At 35.0% G+C, this 19,867-nt stretch overlaps 2 protein-coding genes across 3 annotated transcripts; one reads left to right on the top strand and one right to left on the bottom strand.

Moving 5' to 3' along the window:
• Nucleotides 1-13,292: 13,292 nt before the first annotated feature.
• On the top strand, nucleotides 13,293-14,869 carry LOC129239543 (putative nuclease HARBI1). Of its 2 annotated transcripts, XM_054875104.1 has the most exons (4): nucleotides 13,293-13,614; nucleotides 13,676-13,829; nucleotides 13,974-14,068; nucleotides 14,122-14,869. In XM_054875104.1, exons 1-4 carry the CDS (start codon nucleotides 13,378-13,380, stop codon nucleotides 14,656-14,658), a joined length of 1,023 nt encoding a protein of 340 aa, XP_054731079.1. In that variant the 5' UTR covers nucleotides 13,293-13,377; the 3' UTR covers nucleotides 14,659-14,869. The 2 variants fall into 2 exon arrangements, with proteins under 2 accessions (XP_054731079.1, XP_054731078.1); XM_054875103.1 differs by having other exon boundaries at nucleotides 13,676-14,068.
• LOC129238332 (uncharacterized) lies at nucleotides 14,791-15,515 on the bottom strand. The gene is made up of 2 exons (XM_054873364.1): nucleotides 15,443-15,515; nucleotides 14,791-15,376 (listed from the first exon to the last, which is right to left on the bottom strand). Exons 1-2 carry the CDS (start codon nucleotides 15,460-15,462, stop codon nucleotides 14,791-14,793), a joined length of 606 nt encoding a protein of 201 aa, XP_054729339.1. The 5' UTR covers nucleotides 15,463-15,515.
• Nucleotides 15,516-19,867: the final 4,352 nt, after the last annotated feature.

The raw sequence follows: 19,867 nt of genomic DNA, 5'->3' as shown, positions 1-19,867 counted from the left end.
TGTTTAATTCGTTATAATTCAATTTATTATAAATTGGGTTTATACGGTATATACATGTGTGTGTGTTTGAGTATTAATTATATTTAAAATAATATGTATAATGACGTGTTTAATTAGTGATGTAGCTGGATTTTTATTTCCTTCTGGGCGGTATAGCTGGATTTTTATCTCCTTCGGGTGGTCTACCTTATTTTTCGTATGCTGTTAGTTAAAAAACTGAAAGTTTTATATGGATGTTGGTGCTGTTGTTCATTCCTGCATTGTCCTTCTTTCGCCTTTCGGAATTTAAGAGGACAATGTAGGGATGTGTTTGTATGGAATAAACACCATCATACCAAACATTAACTGCCTATTTGATTTTAAAATATCAGGAATTCATGTAAGTAAATAATCCACATTTGACACAATTCACTTGTTTGAATTGAATTGTTTTTCATTGCCTTTCAGTGTCATTGCTTTTCTTGCTATCTTGCCGAAATATGTGTGTTGTGATAATGCTGAGAGAGAAACAAGTCATACAAAAGCATGATTTGGTTTTCTCTCTAGCTGCTATTGCCTGTTACTGTTAGTTGAGAACAAAACACTGCATTGTTGTGTGAATTTAGCAAATGACTTGAAAGCACATATATGTCGACTTGTGCACCACTTTACTCCAAACCAAATGAAGACAAAACGTAAAATCAGTTGAAGCCACATAGCGGTATTTTTCGAATGTGTTTGTATGTAACTTAACTTTTGCACGAAGCGCGGAAGGTTTTTAAAAATTAAACTACCTTGCTCGGTGTTTCAATAAAAAATCTCCCCCTCTTTATTCATCTTTTCTTATTTATAACTTATTTACTTACTACTACATTCATAACCCTAGCTTAATTCTTAATATGTGTGAAGCTTAGGATTCTTTGTATATCTTAATTCTATGGAAAGCGGACCATAAGTGTTAGGTGACGGCCGCTTTCTCCATTAGCAAAGTGTCAATGACATATTTGACACTTTCGCTAATGGTACATAAGTGCTTCTATTAATTCTTTATTTATTGGGAATTGGTGTGTGGTATTAACTTATGGTTAATTGTTTACATACCGGGTAAGTAGTGTGTGGTATGGGTGGCGTTAACTTGTATGCATACAAATGCACAACTTCTAAATGACATTGCCAAGTCAAGCAAACAAAGCGAATAAAATGACAATCAGTTACAATAGTTAATAGGGTTTTCGAGCGTTCAGCAAATTCATGTTTACCCTATGAGTGGTAATTAATTTGAAATAGAAATATTTATGAATTGGGATATTGAAATAACAAAGTATTTAAAAAGTGAAGTGTTTTTTTGTTGAAACAGGCAAAAAGGGAAGTGTTTTTTTTGAACGAGGCAAAAAGTGAAGTATTTTTTCGAAAGAGGAAGTGGTGGAATATTGGATTTTGTAAGCCCGCAAACCAAGATCCTTCCGCAAAATCTTCCATAAAGTGGATGGGCACATCTCCAATTGCTGCGCGACTAATGTATTTTAAGTCTTTGGACTTAAATTGAAACACTAAATTTAATTTTTATTTACTAATGTATTTTAAGTCTTTGGACTTAAATTGAAACACTAAATTTAATTTTTATTTTTCACGGTTTTATTCTTCAACCTTCTTGGTTGCTGTGAATCTACAGACTGACTTTTTACAATTTTCTTAATTCTAATTACACCTGTTTTGCGCTCACTTTATGCAGTACCTTATGCTTATTGAGAGCATAACTGCATTGAGCGAAAAACGTGTCGGTGTAATATTGCATGCTAAGCAAATCTTTTGGTGGGAACCTTTATTTGTGAAATCTTAGTATCTTAGCATTTAAAGAATTTGGTGTATGATTCCAATTTCATTAAATGCAAGACAATACTGTCACAACTCAAAAAAAAAAGAGAAATAAATAGATAGGGTGGTGGAGTGATGGTACGTAACTCGCGCGATGGCGGATGGACTCATTCGGGTCTTTTTCGATACTCTGCTCCACAGCAGCAATAGCGTCTTCGGTGCGCACTGTACGACGTCTCTGAGGATGCGTATTATCCACTAGAGCAAACGTGGTGCGAAACCGATCCATGGTTAATCGAATTAGTGACTCTGATGGACGATTATGTCGACCGAATATTGGACGCAGCGCGCGATGCGTCGCGCGAACCGAACCATTATTTTCGTAATAAATTTGCACGATTTGCAAACGTTGTTCAGGTGTAAGTCTATTCATTATGAAATGGCAAACCAAACTGAGCATAAATCAAGTGACAGCTGTCAAAAAGACCATCTACGAAAAAAGTAGTGCCAACTTGAAAACCTAACCTCTAAAAAAACACGCTGTAGTCAATTTACTGCAAGTTGCATTGAGGGGGTAACCCACAACTACCTCTCAGTGATATTTTTTACTCTTTGTTTTTTTTTTTTTTTTTTTTTTTTTAAATAGATATACACAGATATTTTATTGTTCTTTTTTGCAAATGCTTGCGAATAGTCTAAGAACTATTGCTTAGGGGCTAATTACTCTTGATTGGTTAAGTGAGAAAGCGGCTACGGCATACATATATAAATATACAAATAAGTAGGCGTTAAAAACTATTTATCACTAAAAAAATTGCTTAAAAACGGGAACTTTGAATGGCAAAGGGAAGGAAGTAGTTTTAAGCAATGAAAAATTAAATTAGAAATTATATTAGGCGTTTTTATTAAAAAACAATGTTTATTAAATGCTTACTTTGACTTTTTTTTCAATATCCACGTACCTAAATTATTATTTTTAAACAAAACTAATGTTAAGTTTAAGTGATTTAAGTAAGTGGAAAACTTAGCAAGACTTATCATAAATAAAATTAACAAAATAAAAATTGTAAAGTAAAATAATGGAACTATTTGATACAATACTTTTACTGAAAAATTGTGATTAGAATTAAGTAATAAATATTTCAATATTTTCTTGAAAGAAAAAAATAAAAAAATATGTAAATATAGTGCGCAAGTTAGGCAACCTTACCAAAAAAACAAAAAGTTTTCATTGACGAAAAACTAATTTTCATAAACTTGTGTCATAAATAATTATAATTAAGCTTTGAAGACTACGAGTCAAGTATGGTAAAAGTCACAATTTCGTTGCACGTTGTTATCTGAAATCGGTTGAAGAATAGTAGGGGTATTCATCTAAATGTTCAATAAAATCAAACGTTTACTCTCCCTTTTATATTAAAACACCACGGGAAATATTATATTTGTATATTTCCATTAGTTAGAGCTGATTTCTGCCTTCACTTAAATTGACGCACTGGAATCGTTTCTTAAATTTTTTGTAAACCACTTCTCATACAAATTTTGATTGACAGCTTGTTCACGAGCTCCTAAGTTTACGTTGTTTACGAGATATTTAAGCATTTAGATGAATAGCCGTAATTTTATTATCTGAACAACCATAATTTTAATAAATGATGAATGAATGAAATGAATACCCATAATTTACAATTCAATTATTTCGAACAAGCAATATTTTTGTGTTAATATACAAAACGCAAAAAGTATGTAATGTGTGTTTATATAAAAGAAAAGTGAAAAATACTGGGTAAAACCCGTACAATTGAGTTTTCTCAAAAATCACCTTAAATAAAGTTGTACCATTCGTCTTAATTTGTCATGATGTATTAGTGGTTTAAGCATTTTTTTGTGATACAAAAATAATAAAATTTGAAATAAAATACAATATATAACTTTTAAATTATTTTCGGAATCTCAAAGAGGTATGTATTTGATTTAAGAATGATATACTTACATACACATAGTAGAAAAAGTCTGCGTTCACCTATGCAAATATTCTTTGCATTAGAAAAAGTTCAAAACAATAAATATTTCAGAAATTTTTTTTAATAAGTTTTATTTAGTTCACTTAACCGTAACTATCACACATATTTCGCTACCAATAACAAAATCAAATTTAAAATGAGATCACATAAAATTAAAAAGGCTATTCAAACTAAACGGAAAAAGTTTGCGTTCACTTCAATAATAATAAAATAAAAGGCTTAAGATCATAGAAATGTTTTAAAATTAATAGCTAGTTGGATATCCACGCCTTTTTATGACTTCTAGAAGGCGTCTTTTCATTGATCTAACTAGTTTGGCTGTTATTTCTGGACTTATGTCTTCCCATTCCTCTTTAAGCGCGTTCTTAAGCATTTCCTTGCTAGTTATTGTACGCTCTCGTATTTTTTTTTTCTAGAACGTCCCATAAGTGCTCAGTGGGGTTAAGGTCAGGTGATTGTGGGGATGTGCGAAGTTGTTTTGGAACATTATACAACAACCACAACCTAACAATCTCTGCTGTGTGTTTCGGGTCGTTGCCCTGTTGGAAAACAAATCTTTCACCGAGCCCCAGTTTGATTGCACTTTCTCTCGAATTCGTTTTTAAAATATCGAGATAATCATGTCTGTTCATTATCGACTCAATAAACTGTATATTTCCAACGCCCGAACTAGCCATACACCCCCATATCATGGCACCTCCTCCCCCATGCTTTACCGTAGTTACCAAGCTTTCCAAGTGCCGTTCCGTTTTTCCTCCAAATAATTTTACGACCTTTTATCCCGAAAATGCAAAACTTGCTCTCATCTGAAAAAATCACACTATTCCAAAACACAGGTGGCTTGTTTACGTATTCCTTGGCGAAAGCCATCCGCTTAAGTCGATTTACTCGCGATATGAAGGGTTTTTTTTCAGGCCACTCTGCCGTGAAATCCGATTCTTTTGAGAATTTTTCTTACTGTATCTGGATGTACTTCCTTTTGGTATTTTACTTCTATGTCTTTTGAAATTTGGCTTGCTGTTACTCGTGAATTAGACTTCACAAGACTAGTTATGTTGCGTTCTTCTCTTTCCGTCAGTTTTTTTGGACGCCCAGAACTAGGCTTAGACTCCAAACAATTCGTTTGCTTGAAGTTGTTTATCACTCTTTGGACCGAGGAGTATTGCCTCCCAACAATTTTCGCGATTTCACGATAGCTCTTCCTATTTTGCCTCAAACTTACAATGATTTTACTTTCACCAATATCTATTTCTTTTCGCCTTTGGTCCATAGTAACAAAAAATGTATTTCTAATATCAATTTTTCCCTCTTTAGATTTAACTGAGAGTTTTAAGATAAACACGTTAAATTATTTTAATACTTTATAACAGTGGGTGAACGCAGACTTTTTCAACCATGTGTATAGTATATAAAATATTACGCATTCCCATTAAACATCTGCATGAATGGCAGAAAATCGACGTTCGAATAAACAATGCGCAAATTGAGTTGAGTGAATTCGAATGCGACGCGCAATTTATTTGAGTGAGTGAGTACGCTAGCGTCGTACAATGTCTCATTCAACTCAAACGAAAAGCAATGAATTGAATGAGTGAGAACGCGTAAAAATTAGAGGGTTGGTTTTGAATGTATTCGAATGCAAGACAGATTTTTTATTAATGCGTAGAACACAAAGCGTACAGAAAAAAAAGAAAATAAAAGAAAAACGCAAGTCAATGTATTTTACATACTTATATATATATACTTATATTTATTTTTCCTATATCTAATTATAGTATAATAATATGTACATATGTATTACATATGTAAGCCTATATTTATACATGTATTTAGTTTACATATTTGAGTGCAAAAACATTATTTTGTTAATGTTTTCTGCATTAGTTGCAATAATACATGGTTTTTCGGTAATGAGATTTCTTGCGTCTGAAAATGTCCTCTCAGAAGCCGCGCTGCTCGCTGGAATACAGAATATTTTGCAACTGGTTTTATAAAGGAGCGGAAAAAATTTTTGGTGCATATTCCACTAAGGTAATGGATCAAAATCTACAGTATATGGAACACTTATATTGGAATATGATGCTATTTCTTGATCTATTTGGTCGTAATTTGAATCGACTTGAACTTCTATGAAGTCAGCAAACTCATCGTTATCTATTGGTGCTTGAGTTGGGCTACAAACATTTTCTATGAAGAAATGTTGCATTCTATTTTTGCAATCATTGACTACATCCTCTTTTTCTGCAGTTGAAAATTGTAGCAATTTGTTTGTTGGTGGGAAAAGGTACAGAGCTATGTTATGAAATTTGTTTAAGTTTGGTATTATTGTTGTTGAGATTTGGCTATTTAATGCGGATTTGAGTAACTGAATAATTTCAATGTCAGTGTTATTGATCTGGCAACTTTTCTTTAACTTATTTATATTTGGAATAATTAGATGTATGGTTGGACGTTTAGTTGCTTCCAGTTTTTTTGAAACATTTTCAAAAGGTTCCAATACCTTAACTATTGCACCTAAATGATTACAATTTATGCCTTCTATTCTATCTAATTGGTTTTTATCCTCTAGAACTGTTACAAGTTCGATCCAATTAATTTCTACTGATTTTAAAAGGTAGAAAACTGTATTCCAGCGAGTGGGGCAAAAACTTTTTAGCGAAAATCCCAACGAGGAATTCATTCCTGATTTTTTGAAATACTTCACCAACTTGGTGCAAGTGGACACAATGAAGCTCATGTCAGGAACAGCATCGATAGCTTTTTCCACAGCGTTGTTCAGCAAATGGTTCACGCAGTGAATTTTATCCAAATCACGAAATCATCCGAAGTTCTGCAAAGTTTCCATTATTTTGGTCCGAATATTTGAGCCTAGTTATAAAAAAAAACTTAATTGAATTTATTTTATAAACTCGTAGATTAACTTAATATACCTGTGCAGGACGCCTCCTTCATTGACCATTGAGCCATTAAACGATCCACCAAAACTCCATCCATTATATAGTGGATAGTACACGATAAATACGAAGCTCTTAAAAAATGATCCGTCCATATATCGCTAGTGATAGCATATCCAAACGCCTTATATTTTTGTATTTCGTTTTTAATTGGGCCAAAGTGTGACTCGTAAAGAGTTCCTATGTTCCGGGACACTGTAGTTGGATGTGGTAGCAATTTTTCTACATCGACGTTGGGTCCAAAAGTTGCCCCAACCTTAATTAGGAACGACGCAAAGTTTTTAAGCCCCGAATCGTCAATAATTTTTAACGGACGACAATTCTTAACCACCCATTCGGTTACGACAACTACGCCCTCCTGCTTCACTTCTGAATTCACTTCAACAGTTGTCGAAGTTTTCTGCGCCTTGCTGCTGTTGACTACATAGCACTTGTGTTTTGCTAAATTAGACGTACTACCTGTAAATTTCAAAACTGTTAAACACATCTTACAGGCTACTACGTCCACCAACTCCTCTCCATTTTCCTTTTTTATCTTAGAAAAAAACTGCCAAACTTCGCTTCGTCCTCTTTTTTCAATTAACGTATACATGCCACTTTGAAGTTTCTCCTTTACTTCATCTGAATCATTTTCTTTTAAAACCTACATGTATATTTCAAAAAAAACTGAATTAAATCTGAAAAAACACATAGGAAACATTTATGGACAGGTCACAAATTCACAGTTATTAGTCTAATCACAAAGAAAACAATTTATTAACTCGTTGAGCCCGGCGTCGGTCCCTAGGGACCGACAGTGAACTTTCCGTTTGGCCGGCGTCGGTCCCTAGGGACCGACAGTGAACTTTCCGTTTGGCCGGCGTCGGTCCCTAGGGACCGACAATGAACTAAGACCGATAGTTAAAAAATAAATGTATAGTAATTTTAATGAAGTTTATTGAAACACTCTAAACAGAATATATTTTCAAAGTGTACTTTTGTCTGCTGCAATTCGTTTCTAACTAATCGCTCCAGTCTCCAGTCTGAATATTCCCGATTGCTCGCTCGTTGCCGGCCAAATGGAAAGTACAGTAATATCGATGCCGGGCTCAACGTGTTAACCATAATACAGATAGCATACACATAAATAATAACACACTTGTAAAAACAAAACAAAAACTAAACTACAACAACAATACAATACATACCGTGTCGGCTTTCGCTCCGTTGTCTCCGTTCATTTCGCGCGTGTTTCGTTTGGGCGATGCTAAAGAAATGAATACACACAAAATCTATGCCACAACTCGAATACATGCGAATGTCTTCAGCTTCGCCAAAGTTTTCATTCCGTTTTACGCACTTATTTATTCTCGCTCATTTCGTTGAATGCCGTTAGTTATGAGACACAGTGTGGTGTGTCACTCATACACATTCAATTCATTGTGTGCTTCGTAATCAATCAGCTGAATTCATTCGAATACATTCAATTTTACGTATGCTGTGAGTGGACTCATGCAGACCTCTAATTCCCATAGACCTTTACATTACTACGAGTATAACATCACATCGGACCTTTGGCTCATTGTTATTGTTCTAGCAGCATAAACATTCCCCATACATGTAAAGGGGATTCTGTAGCAGTGTCGGTAACGCTTTACGTACTTCGTTCTGATTGGTTGAAGCCATTCAATAAAATTCGTTTATATACTCGTATTACTCTTGCCACTCTGCCATTCGCGAGAAGCCAATAAAGAGTGATCAATTTAGAGCAGTGCTGTCCAGAATGAAAAATGTGAGTGTATAAGTGAGAGCGAGAGCTGCTCCTATGCTCAGTAGGAAATTTAAACCAAAATAAATAAATATTGGATTGGAGTAGAAAATTTGGAACGTTATGTAACTCCTTATATATATTTGGGTTTGTAAATCTATATTATCACGTTGAGTGCCATGTGAGTCCAGGTTGGTCTCACAGTGCGAAGAGACTTTCAGGCCTCGTAGTGACACTTGGTCTCACGGTATAATGTGTGAGATTTCGGTTTGTGCTGATGCAGCTGCTTCATAGAGGCTATTAGTAGTAGAGTAAAGCCATGTCAAGTGATCCTCGAAAATTTCACTAAGTCACGGATTTGAGCGCAAGATGTCTCGTTGTGTAGTCAAAGTCATGTTAACGCTGTTCTATAAATATTTCGCGCAAATTCCAATTTTAGCAATTGTTATTAACAATCAAAGTTTTAAGCAAGATTAAATTGAAAAATTAATTACTCCAAAACTACAATAGATAATGACGTGAAATTTTGCATACCAGTCAAGTATTGTCTGTACTATTTTTTAAGTGTTAATAACTCTTTTTATTGTGACAAATAGATAAATAAATAATAACTTTTTGTAATCAGTTGCATTTTTTCATGTTTTCTTCACGCTGTTAAACAATCGGACTTACGAATAATTGTGCGACGGTGGCATTGCTGCCATCGGCTGATCGGTCGCGCGGCGGCTCGAGGGACCGCGCAAACTGAAGCAGCGTACAACTACGGCCCCTATTATGAGTTGCATTCGATCTTCGATATTCGTTGGTTGTCGAAGATCGAAAATCGAATATCAATTTGGTATTATGAGCGGTGCAGCCCTGTCGAAATTTTCGTTGAATACCGAATTTAGAGTCGAATGCAGTTTTGCTTTCGACTGTGTTGCGTATTGTGGGTAAACTTGTTAAAATGTAAGTTGTTTGCGATTATTTATGGTTTTATAGTAACCAAATAATAAATATATACTAATTTTGTTAATTTTATGCAGGTCGAAAGTCGTGAGTACCAAACAGCAACTAGAAAAACTAGTTGCATTAATGGAAGAGAATCCACAATTTGCAAAAGGGATTTGCAGCAAAGTACATGTAGCAAAAAAATGGGAAGAAGTCACAACGGAGCTGAATTGCTTGGGACCACCAATTAGAACGGCAGCAAAATGGATTAAGGTTAATAATGGTTTTTTTTTTTGTGTGATGTTTATATAAGTACATTTTTCCCTTGGCAGGTATGGGCTGACATGAAGTCAAAAGCGAAAAAAAATGTCGCAAACCAAAGCTGAGCTCCGAGCAACAGGTGGGGGCCCTAACAAACTTCAGGGACTTTCAAATACTGAAGAAAGCATAATCGGTTTGCTGCAATTTGATGTCTGCATAAATCCGCCTGGGGTGGAATTTGCCCTGGATACAACTACCAGTGACCAGTTCACAGTTTTGTCCGCGTCAAATCCCAGCCCAGAGCTTCTGGTCCAAAACTATGAGGAAAGTGAAGCCGATTTAAATTTAAATGTTCACGAGGAGCCAGCAGGAAAAACCAGAACAAACAAAAAGTCTCAAAAAGCAGAGAGATTGAGGTTACTGGAGTTGCAGACTGATGGCCAAAAACAATTTTATGAACAAATGATATCTACATTGCACAAAATCAAGCAAAGTGCTGCAGAAACAGCGAAATACTCAAAAAAAAAATTACGAGTTAAAAAAAACGCAACCGACGAACTCTTGCAACTAAAACGGGAGAAATTGCGCGTTTACAAAGAAGAAGTTCTGAGGAAGCAACAATACCGCAGATCAAAACTACAATTAAAAGTAGCGATTTTAGAGATCAAAAAGAAATTGCTATCGAAATAATTTTTATACTTAGTGTTAAGGAAACTGAAGTGATATTTTTTGTTTTATATTAGTATAAGGAAATACATATTTTTTTCGAATAACGAATAACTGAATAAAGAAAATTTATAACAAAAATAAAACAAAAACTGTGGCATAAAGGTTTCTATTTAATACTTTTTAGATTTTTTTATAATATTCTAAGAATTTCATTTCTTATGTTTTCTGCTTCTCCGTTATTTGACTCCACTTCAATATCTTCAGCATCATCGTTGGGTATTTGCTATAAAAATGTGCTTTTCTTTGTTGCAGATCAGCCTCTGTGCTACTAAATTTTACCCATCTTTGGCAAATATAATTTTCCAGGACATCTATTATTTCTGATAGCACAACAGACACAGTGGGTTGAGCAAGTCCTATCATACCTTCATTACCAATACTCAATTGGTACGATCCCTGAGCACAAAATCGCAGAACTGTGGCTAGCTTTAAAATATTAGGAATCGATTTGGCTCGGGTGCACTGCTGCAACTGGTTTTCTGTAGTGGACAGTAGGTTCACAAACGCCTCTTTAGATAATCTAAAGTTCTTTAAAAATCTGTAAGGAAATTTCTGTAATATTAAGTACGTCAACACATTTTGAAAATTCTGAACTTACTCAGTGGAAACCATTTCTAGGGGGTTGGAGGCGTCCCTCAACTGTTTTCTACTTTTAGCTAGTTCCACTAATCTTTCATCGTCCGATGAATCGTCGAACCACAACTCCGTTGTACTCATTTTCACATAAATTACTTTTTTTAACTTTTAAAAATAATGTTAGCAAAGAATTTCAACACAATCGGGTTTTCTTTTATTTTGATTTGCTGTATCAGCTGAGAAAAAATTATCTATTGTAAATGCGTCGAGCGATCGAAATTCACAATAGTCCTATTCTTCAACGAATGAGCACCTTAATACCAAATGAAAATTCGTTCGATCAGCACTTTCGACTACAGTCGAAGATCGAATGTTGCTCATAATAGGGGCCTACGTCTCACTTTCTGCACTTTGAGTAGGACTGAAAAGCGCATCAAGTTACAAAACAGTCAATATCTCGGGAATGGAGTAAAAGTACAAAATTCTAATTTCAGATTATTGAAGGTAAACGTTTTCCGCACAATTATTCGTAAGTCCGATTGTTTAACAGCGTGAAGAAAACATGAAAAAATGCAACTGATTACAAAAAGTTATTATTTATTTATCTATTTGTCACAATAAAAAGAGTTATTAACACTTAAAAAATAGTACAGACAATACTTGACTGGTATGCAAAATTTCACGTCATTATCTATTGTAGTTTTGGAGTAATTAATTTTTCAATTTAATCTTGCTTAAAACTTTGATTGTTAATAACAATTGCTAAAATTGGAATTTGCGCGAAATATTTATAGAACAGCGTTAACATGACTTTGACTACACAACGAGACATCTTGCGCTCAAATCCGTGACTTAGTGAAATTTTCGAGGATCACTTGACATGGCTTTACTCAGTAGTGTATTCACGCCATACTAGAGCCATTGCGTTGTTTATACTGCTTGGCCTATGGGTATGAGACCAATGTGGCATCATATGGCCTATTCAAAAAGTGATTAAAATTAACGGATTTTTTTACTTTTCTAGGTTTTATTTATATTTGTAGAGAGAAATAATAGCTTTTGGATACAGTTTTTGATTAAAATGAACTTATTAGTTACAGTCAAATTCATATACCTAAATATTTTTACATCAATTCATTAAGAAAAAAAAAGTAAAAAAATAAACTCACTTCAAGAACTTTAACATTTTTCCATCAATTTATTGAATTTTGTTTTATTTTATGGCAGTAAAAGAAACATTGAAGACAATAGTATTTTTCACATGCTACGCATTTCAATGTGGTTTGCGGTGTTTTCCTGGTAGCCTGTTCTCTGCCCGACTCTTCAGCTATTCTTTTGTAGCATATTATACACCGATGGCGCTTTCATCGGCCGAGATCTTCCAATCTATGAGCTTTTGGTTCTGGTACGTACAATTCATGATCCTTTTTGAACAAACTTTCAACAATTTTTTCCTTGAATTCCGTTATTGATAGTTTTTCATTGGTTACTTCGTTATAAGCCACAAAAGCATTCACTAAAGCCATTCCTGTTATTAGTTCTATGGCAAGCTTCCTATACCATTTCAAACAACGGCGAAGACAGGTATTGTAAGATTTCATTTGGTCAGATATATCTATGTAGGATTTGTATTTGTTATATTCAACTACATTTTTTGGTTTCAATACTTCTCGTTGTCTTTGTTTTACTTTTATCATTTCTTCTCCATACTTCGTACTTAAGACAAGAACGTCTCTTTTGTCTTTCCACTTTTGAACCACAATACCTTCCTTACATTCCATGGATATATTGGGAGGTTGAATTAGTTTTAAAGGTGACACACAGATGGCGCTATTTATCACTTTATCGCGTTGGCAATACTGAATATATATTCATGACAAAGCCTCATCCCTAGGCTTTGTTTATCAGTATCTGTCATTTCGCTGAAGTATAAACAACGCAGTGTTTTCGTGCTCCGAGTATGTCAACTTTCGTGCCGTCGAAACGCAATTTGCGGGAAGCTTTGCTTTTCTGCTTCAATTTGAAAAAAAAAATACAGCCCAAGCCCGTGAATTGCTGCAGGAGGCCTACCCAGACCATACTCCGTCGATTTCAACATGTGAGTCCTGGTTTCGACGATTCAAAAGTGGTGAAATTCACACCGAAGACAAGGAGCGTCTTGGCCAGCCCAAAAAGTTCGAGGACCCGGAATTGGGGGAATTGGTAAACGAGGACTCGTGCCAAACCCAAGAAGAGGGGCCTATTCGTAAATGCATCACTGCGCTGCATCATATGATTATTCTGCACTGCCACTGCTAATCAGCTGTTGATGATGCTTTAATTTGCTTATTCTTGTGTTTGCATTTATGAACGAAATAGAATAATGGAAAAGCTAATAATTAATTTAATTTTTGATCTGGACGATAAAACAAGTGATGCAAAATTGTGCAATCGACTAAAGAGAAATATAATTAAAAAAAAAAGAAGAAATTTATTGCTAAAAATTTTTCTGGATAAGAAGAGGCGAATTCCTAAAGTGCTGGATTACTTTAAAGTTATACAAAAGTATCCTGAAGACATATTTTTTGATCATTTTCGAATGAGACGTGAAACATTTCAAGTAAATATTGTATTAACATGTTTAGAAGTGTTTAATAAAACTCTACAACATAACTTTGCAGAATTTGCTACGCGAACTAAAGCCGTTCTGGTGTACATTTAGAAAAGGACGTTTATCTTTCAACTTGGAGCAATGTTTGTATATTACGTTGTGGAAGTTAAGCAATTGTGGGGTAACCTTTCGACATTTAAGCGATCGTTTTAATGTAGCAAAAGGTACCGTTCACAAAATTTTCCACAAAACTGTAAGAGCTATTTGTTGTTTAAAAAAGGAAATAATATGGCCTTCAGTATTGGAGCAACACACCATAATGGAAAATTTCCAAAATAGCAGAGAAAATCCATTCCCTTTCGTTATAGGTTGTGTCGACGGTACACATGTCAAAATCCCAAAACCAAAAGAAGATCCTATAAGCTACTATAATAGGAAAGGATTTTATTCTATTAATGTGCAAGTGAGTTTGGCATTTAAATAAAATAAAAAAAGACATAAAATTAAATATTTTAGGCCATATGCGACAACAAATTTCGTTTCCTGGATGTTTTTATTGGGTACCCTGGTAGTTGTCATGACGCCAATGTATGGAATAATAGTCCAATTTATAATTCGGTTGTCGGTGGTCAAATACAACTTGCTCAGAACGCAATAATACTTGGAGACTCAGCGTATCCACTTTCTACGTTTTTGTTGACTCCATACAGAGATAACGGTCACCTTACGCGTGAACAAAAGAAATTTAACTTTTGCCTTAGCTCGACTCGTGTTATGATTGAGCAAGCGTTTGGGATCTTAAAAAATAAATTTAGAATATTATATAGCATGGACACAGCGAGCCATAAAAAAATTTCTAAAATTGTGTTCGCTTGTACTATTCTCCATAATTTTATTATTAATAACGGAAACCCATCAGAATACATATCATCAAATAATAATGTAATAGAAAACGACGATTTTTCTAGCACTACAATAAATGAACTACCAACGGGCGAAGATGAAGACGGAGTTACTTTAAGAAATAACTTAACAACATTATTTTCAAGTTAATTTCAATTTATTTTATACTTTTTAAAAAGCTTTTGCATAAATAATAAAAAAAATAAAATTCCATAAAACATTTGTACACAGCAACTAATTACTAATTTAAAAACATTCTTTGATATAATAGGTACATTTATTTTATTTATTCACCATTGCTTTTTCTAGCACCTCCTTTAATTCCATCATGGCATTTATACGTCTTTCTTCTATGAGTAGTTTTCTCTCTTTTATTGCAAGATTTTCCTCATGGCGTTTTTGCTCCTTTCCAGATTCATCTTCTAGATATTGCAGAATGTCAGTGTTTGTCCTTCGTCTTTTAATTCTACATATGGGAGAGTCATCACCAGAACTTTGCATATCGTCAGAAGGTGTACAAGCATTTCCTACATTTTCATCTATTGAAGACACCAGATTTTCTACGGGAGGGTTAATCGAATGTCGCCCACCATAAATTTCATCAAAATCATCAAAAAATGTCCAAGACGTAGCGTCTCTTCCAGACTCTTTGTTTCTTGCTTTAATTCTTTTATAAGTTGTGCGCAAATTTAGGAATTTTCTGGTGATTTGTTCTTTTGTCAGGTTGAAACTCGGGTACTTCTCCTTTATTTTTGTTAAAACCTGACCCCATAGCACTGACTTATTTTTTCTTCCGGCCACAAAATCAGTTTCCATATCCAAACGGGTTGAAATCAACAGCTTGCACATTTTCCCGTCTAAATCGAATCTAAAAAACATTAAATGCAATAAAAATAAGTAAAACAATAAAAGAAAATACAAACGAAATACTTACACATCTGTTGCATCAGCCATTTTTATGATTTGTATTTTGCGGCTATTTGCGCACAATATACTGCATAGTTGCATTTTCGACCACTTATGAGTTGCAGTGTTGTCAATTTTTGCATTTATGAACATGATGCGTATCAGATGCAACGCAGTGATGAATTTACGAACAGGCCCGAGCTTGCTGAATCATTGGGCGTTGATAAATCAACCGTTTGCAAGCGTCTAAAAGCGATGGGAATGATCCAAAAGCAAGGACATTGGGTCCCGTACGAGTTGAAGCTGCGCGACGTCGAACGGCGATTTTTTACGTGCGAATTGCTGATCGAGCGAAAAAATCGGAAGGGTTTTTTGCATCGGGTGGTGACTGGCGACGAAAAATGGATCCACTACGATAACCCAAAACGCAAAAAATCATGGGGTTTGCCCGGCCACGCATCAACGTTGACGGCCAAGCAGAATATTCACGACAAGAAAATCATGCTCTGCATTTGGTGGGATCAGGTCGGCGTCGTATATTTTGAGCTGCTCCAACCGGGCGAAACAATCACGGGGGATCGTTACCGACTGCAATTGATGCGTTTAAGCCGGGCATTGAAAGAAAAACGGCCGGAAACGGTAAAAAGGCGCGACAAGGTTATTTTGCAACATGACAACGCTCGGCCGCATGTTGCTCAACCTGTCAAAAAATACCTTGGAACGCTTGGCTGGGAAGTGTTACCCCACCCGCCGTATAGTCCAGACATAGCTCCCTCCGATTATCATTTGTTCCGGCATATGAGTCTCGATTTGGCGGACCAGCGGTTCTCCTCGTACGAGGCTACCAAAATATGGGTTGAGTCATGGATAGCCAAGCAGCGGCCAGAATTTTGGAGAAACGGCATCCGGAAATTGCCCGAAAGATGGGCGAAAGTTGTAGCTAGCGATGGCCAATACTTCGAATAAAATATTTTGTACCGTTTTTTCACAATAAAGCCCCAAATCTTCGAAAAAAACCTTTAAAACTAATTCAACCTCCAATACATTCTTCTATCTTCAGTTTTCTTTGAATTACTTCTCTTGGATTAAATTTTCGGTTTCATCGCAGAGTACCAATCAAATGCGTTTTACGTTGCAGTAAAGTATTTGCCAAGCTAACAGACAGTTATCTGTACAAAGTGTACGACCCTGATGAAGTAGTTTTTCCACAAGGTCCATGACAACTTTAGATGTGCATGACAAATTTAGATGTACAAACCTTGAAATCATAGGTATACCCGTATTCCAAGTTCCAATAGTTTAATTCCAAGCTTGTGTATTTTATTTGCAATATACTGGCGGAACTTTAGTCTTCCGCGAAAGGGTACAAGTGTTTCATCGATACAGACATATTCAGATGGAATAATATGTTGCTGAAATGATTCCCGAAGTTTTTCTATTAATGGTGAAAGCTTATGTAACCTATTTTCTGTCAGATCCTCATTATTGTTGAAATGCAGCATTTTCAGCAATAATTGAAAACGATTTCTTGGCATTATGCTGGGCAAGCAATTCTGATAAATTGAGTTTTTCTGCCAATATGATTGCAATGAAGGATATGGGCACAACCCCATCCAGACGATTATACCGATAAGTTTTTCAATTTCATTACGATTAGTTGGTGTCCATTTTTGAATACGGGAATTCGGCAAAGAGTCTTTCTGGGTGCATTGAGAAGCATGGCGATTTGTTTCCAGTACCTAAACACAAACAATTTTAGATATTGAATATATCTACCTGCTTCCAATGGCGACAACTTACAATTAGGTCCAATATATCGTTATTTACACAGAATTTGAAGAAGTCCACTGGCTCTTTATTGTACATATCGTATAGCTTACTTTGAAAGCCAGAAGACTCTTCGGTGAAAGAAAAAGTTTTAAATTTGTTTCCATCTGCAGGATACCAGTCAAAGGTACTCCTTTCGTTTGTGTGAGATCTGTTTGCTATATTTTCAGATAAATTTACTTCTTCATTTTCTTCTTCGGAATCGGAAAATTGCAAATTTTCAATAACACTCGAAAACGTTTGATCAATAGCGTCCTTTTCGCGTCTTGAAGTTGATGGTTCATCCTCAGGATTTACTTCTGCTCTTTTTTTACGAGGAGGAGGTTCGCTATATTCACTACAGTCGGAATCACTTGAGCTTGGTTGATATTCATCCGATGTATGATTACACTGCACAACAGCATTTCTGATGATTGGGTTATGATACATGTTTTTAGTCTAATTTTTAATGACAATTTCAAATCTGTAACTGAAATTCCTGTATCAGCTCTATATGACTCTATATGACACATTTGACTTTTTGTAATAAAACGCTGTAGATTTAAAGATTATTTTATTTTATTGCCTTCTTAAGTTTAAAAAAATTTTCTTTTATATGATTTCCTTGCTGAAGTTGAAGGCATAGAACTGTTGTTAATGCTCCAACAATAGTCGGCCATCATGTGTGTGTTCCAGTAACCTTGATAGCGTTCCTCCATCGTACGAAGGTCCCGGTGGAATCGCTCGCCCTGTTCTTCGCTGAGATCCCCAAGATTGGCTGGAAAATAGTCCAGATGGTTGTGAAGAAAGTGTAACTTAATGCTCATATTACATCCAACCCTTTGGAAGTGACCCATTAGTTGTTCGACGTGCTGAGAATAGTCAGAACTTTTCTTATTTCCTAAGAAATTTTGAACAAGCCAAACAAACTCATTCCATGCCATTTTCTCAATCACTGTCATAGTGTCTATGGAATTTGAGTATTTTGTTAACGACCTCATCTGTAGCCCGTCAAAAATACCCGCTTTAATCTTTTCTGCACTCAATTTTGAAAACTTTTTAGACAGAAAAAGAAATCAATTTCCATTTTTGTCAAGAGCTTTAACAAATTGTTTTATAAGCCCCAGTTTTATATGTATGTAACGGAGGTAAAATTATACGATCCCTTGATACTTAAGGTGGGTTTTGCTTCGATTTTTTCGGCTAATGCCAGTTATTTTTACCATACAAAAATAACAGTCGTCGTGGTGGTTCACAGGTTCAATCCAGATCATAGCAATTTCGTATATAAATTTATTCATTTTCTTATTCGTCCACAAACGTTGAAACTCAACGCACGTTTTGCATACCTTTTGTGGAATCCAAGGCTTATTTTTCATTTCCATTGGGTGACCGAAATAATTTTTGTACGCCTCATTTACGAACGATGTTACATTCAAACGGTTTTCTTGAAACATATACTCTCCGCAAATAAAACAAAAACTAATCCGGTCAATTATACAAACTCGTCTTGACGATGCCATAACAAATAATATTAAGAAAACTTAATATTTGTTTAAATATTCGTCAATTAACACTGAAATATAGTGATTTTTTTGTGATAGCTATAACTCGTAAACAAGAGCTGTTACAAAAAAAATGAGGGTATATTTAAAATCAGCGTTGTCAAATTAGTAAACATCAAGTATCAAAAGTCATTCATCAGACAAAAAGTGCGATTTTGTGTTTTTGTGTTATTAGCAAACGGATCACTCCTCTCATTTTCCTCATCGGACATAAGTTCTTCCCATAGCGCAAGTGTACGCTCTTGTTTTTTTCATAAGACGACATTTTTTTTACTTTTTCACCGACGCACACAGAATCACTAACTAATTATTCAATCAAACAATTTGAAATCAAAATAAACGCTAAAGCTTGCAAGCTAAAACATGACGGTTTAAAGTGCAAAGAAGAATGTGTGGTGACACGTTGGTCTCATGTGGCACAGAAGTTCTAAGGGTCAATCTCCTGGCCCTGTGAGACCAACGTGTCACCATAAACAAAAAGTACCGCTATTTATCGAATATTACATATATTTTAAGAAAAATCGGATATTCAGAATTGTTGAACAATATTCTATTGTATTATGTAAAAAAAAAATCGTGGCCGGACGAACCCCATTTTTTTTGTTGTATGTTGGCACTCATAACACATAATAATAAAATCTTTAATATGAATACTTTCGTGGCAGCTTTTTAATAAAAGTACATTCGATAAATGACTTGATGTTAAACTGCGGCGCTGCTTGGAGCAAATGCACTTTAAGTCTGAAAAAATTTTCTCACAAAAATATGTTGTGGGAAAAAGTGAAAGGCACTGATAAGGTATTCTTTTCAATATTGGATATAATGATTCTTCTAAATTTTTCCAGAATTGAATATTATCTCCGTGTGGTGGAACGTTTTCGCTTTGCAAGATGATTAGCTCGGACTGAATTGCAAATTCATACTTACTTATATCGCATTTGAAGGGGTTTTCAAAGATGTCAAGAAATGGTTGAAAACAAACAAAATCCTGAAATCTGTCTTCAAAATTGTTAAACAATTGTTCGAGAATTTCAATATGATCACTCGGCTTAACACCCTCATGTTTCGTAATAATAAGCGAA

This window comes from Anastrepha obliqua, chromosome 2 (assembly GCF_027943255.1).
Source record: "Anastrepha obliqua isolate idAnaObli1 chromosome 2, idAnaObli1_1.0, whole genome shotgun sequence".
In the NCBI taxonomy this organism is placed as follows: Eukaryota; Metazoa; Arthropoda; class Insecta; order Diptera; family Tephritidae; genus Anastrepha; species Anastrepha obliqua.
This window is presented reverse-complemented; position numbering and strand designations above follow the sequence as displayed.

Excerpts from the sequence above, each read along its gene's own strand:
- LOC129238332 (XM_054873364.1), bottom strand. The coding sequence starts at position 15,462 with ATGGCTGATGCAACAGATGT. Across the intron at positions 15,377-15,442 it reads ATGGCTGATGCAACAGATGT|ATTCGATTTAGACGGGAAAA; the intron begins GTAAGTATTTCG and ends AATGTTTTTTAG.
- LOC129239543 (XM_054875103.1), top strand. The coding sequence starts at position 13,378 with ATGGAAAAGCTAATAATTAATTTAATTTTTGATCTGGACGATAAAACA. Across the intron at positions 13,615-13,675 it reads TGAGACGTGAAACATTTCAA|AATTTGCTACGCGAACTAAA; the intron begins GTAAATATTGTA and ends ATAACTTTGCAG. Across the intron at positions 14,069-14,121 it reads TTTATTCTATTAATGTGCAA|GCCATATGCGACAACAAATT; the intron begins GTGAGTTTGGCA and ends TAAATATTTTAG.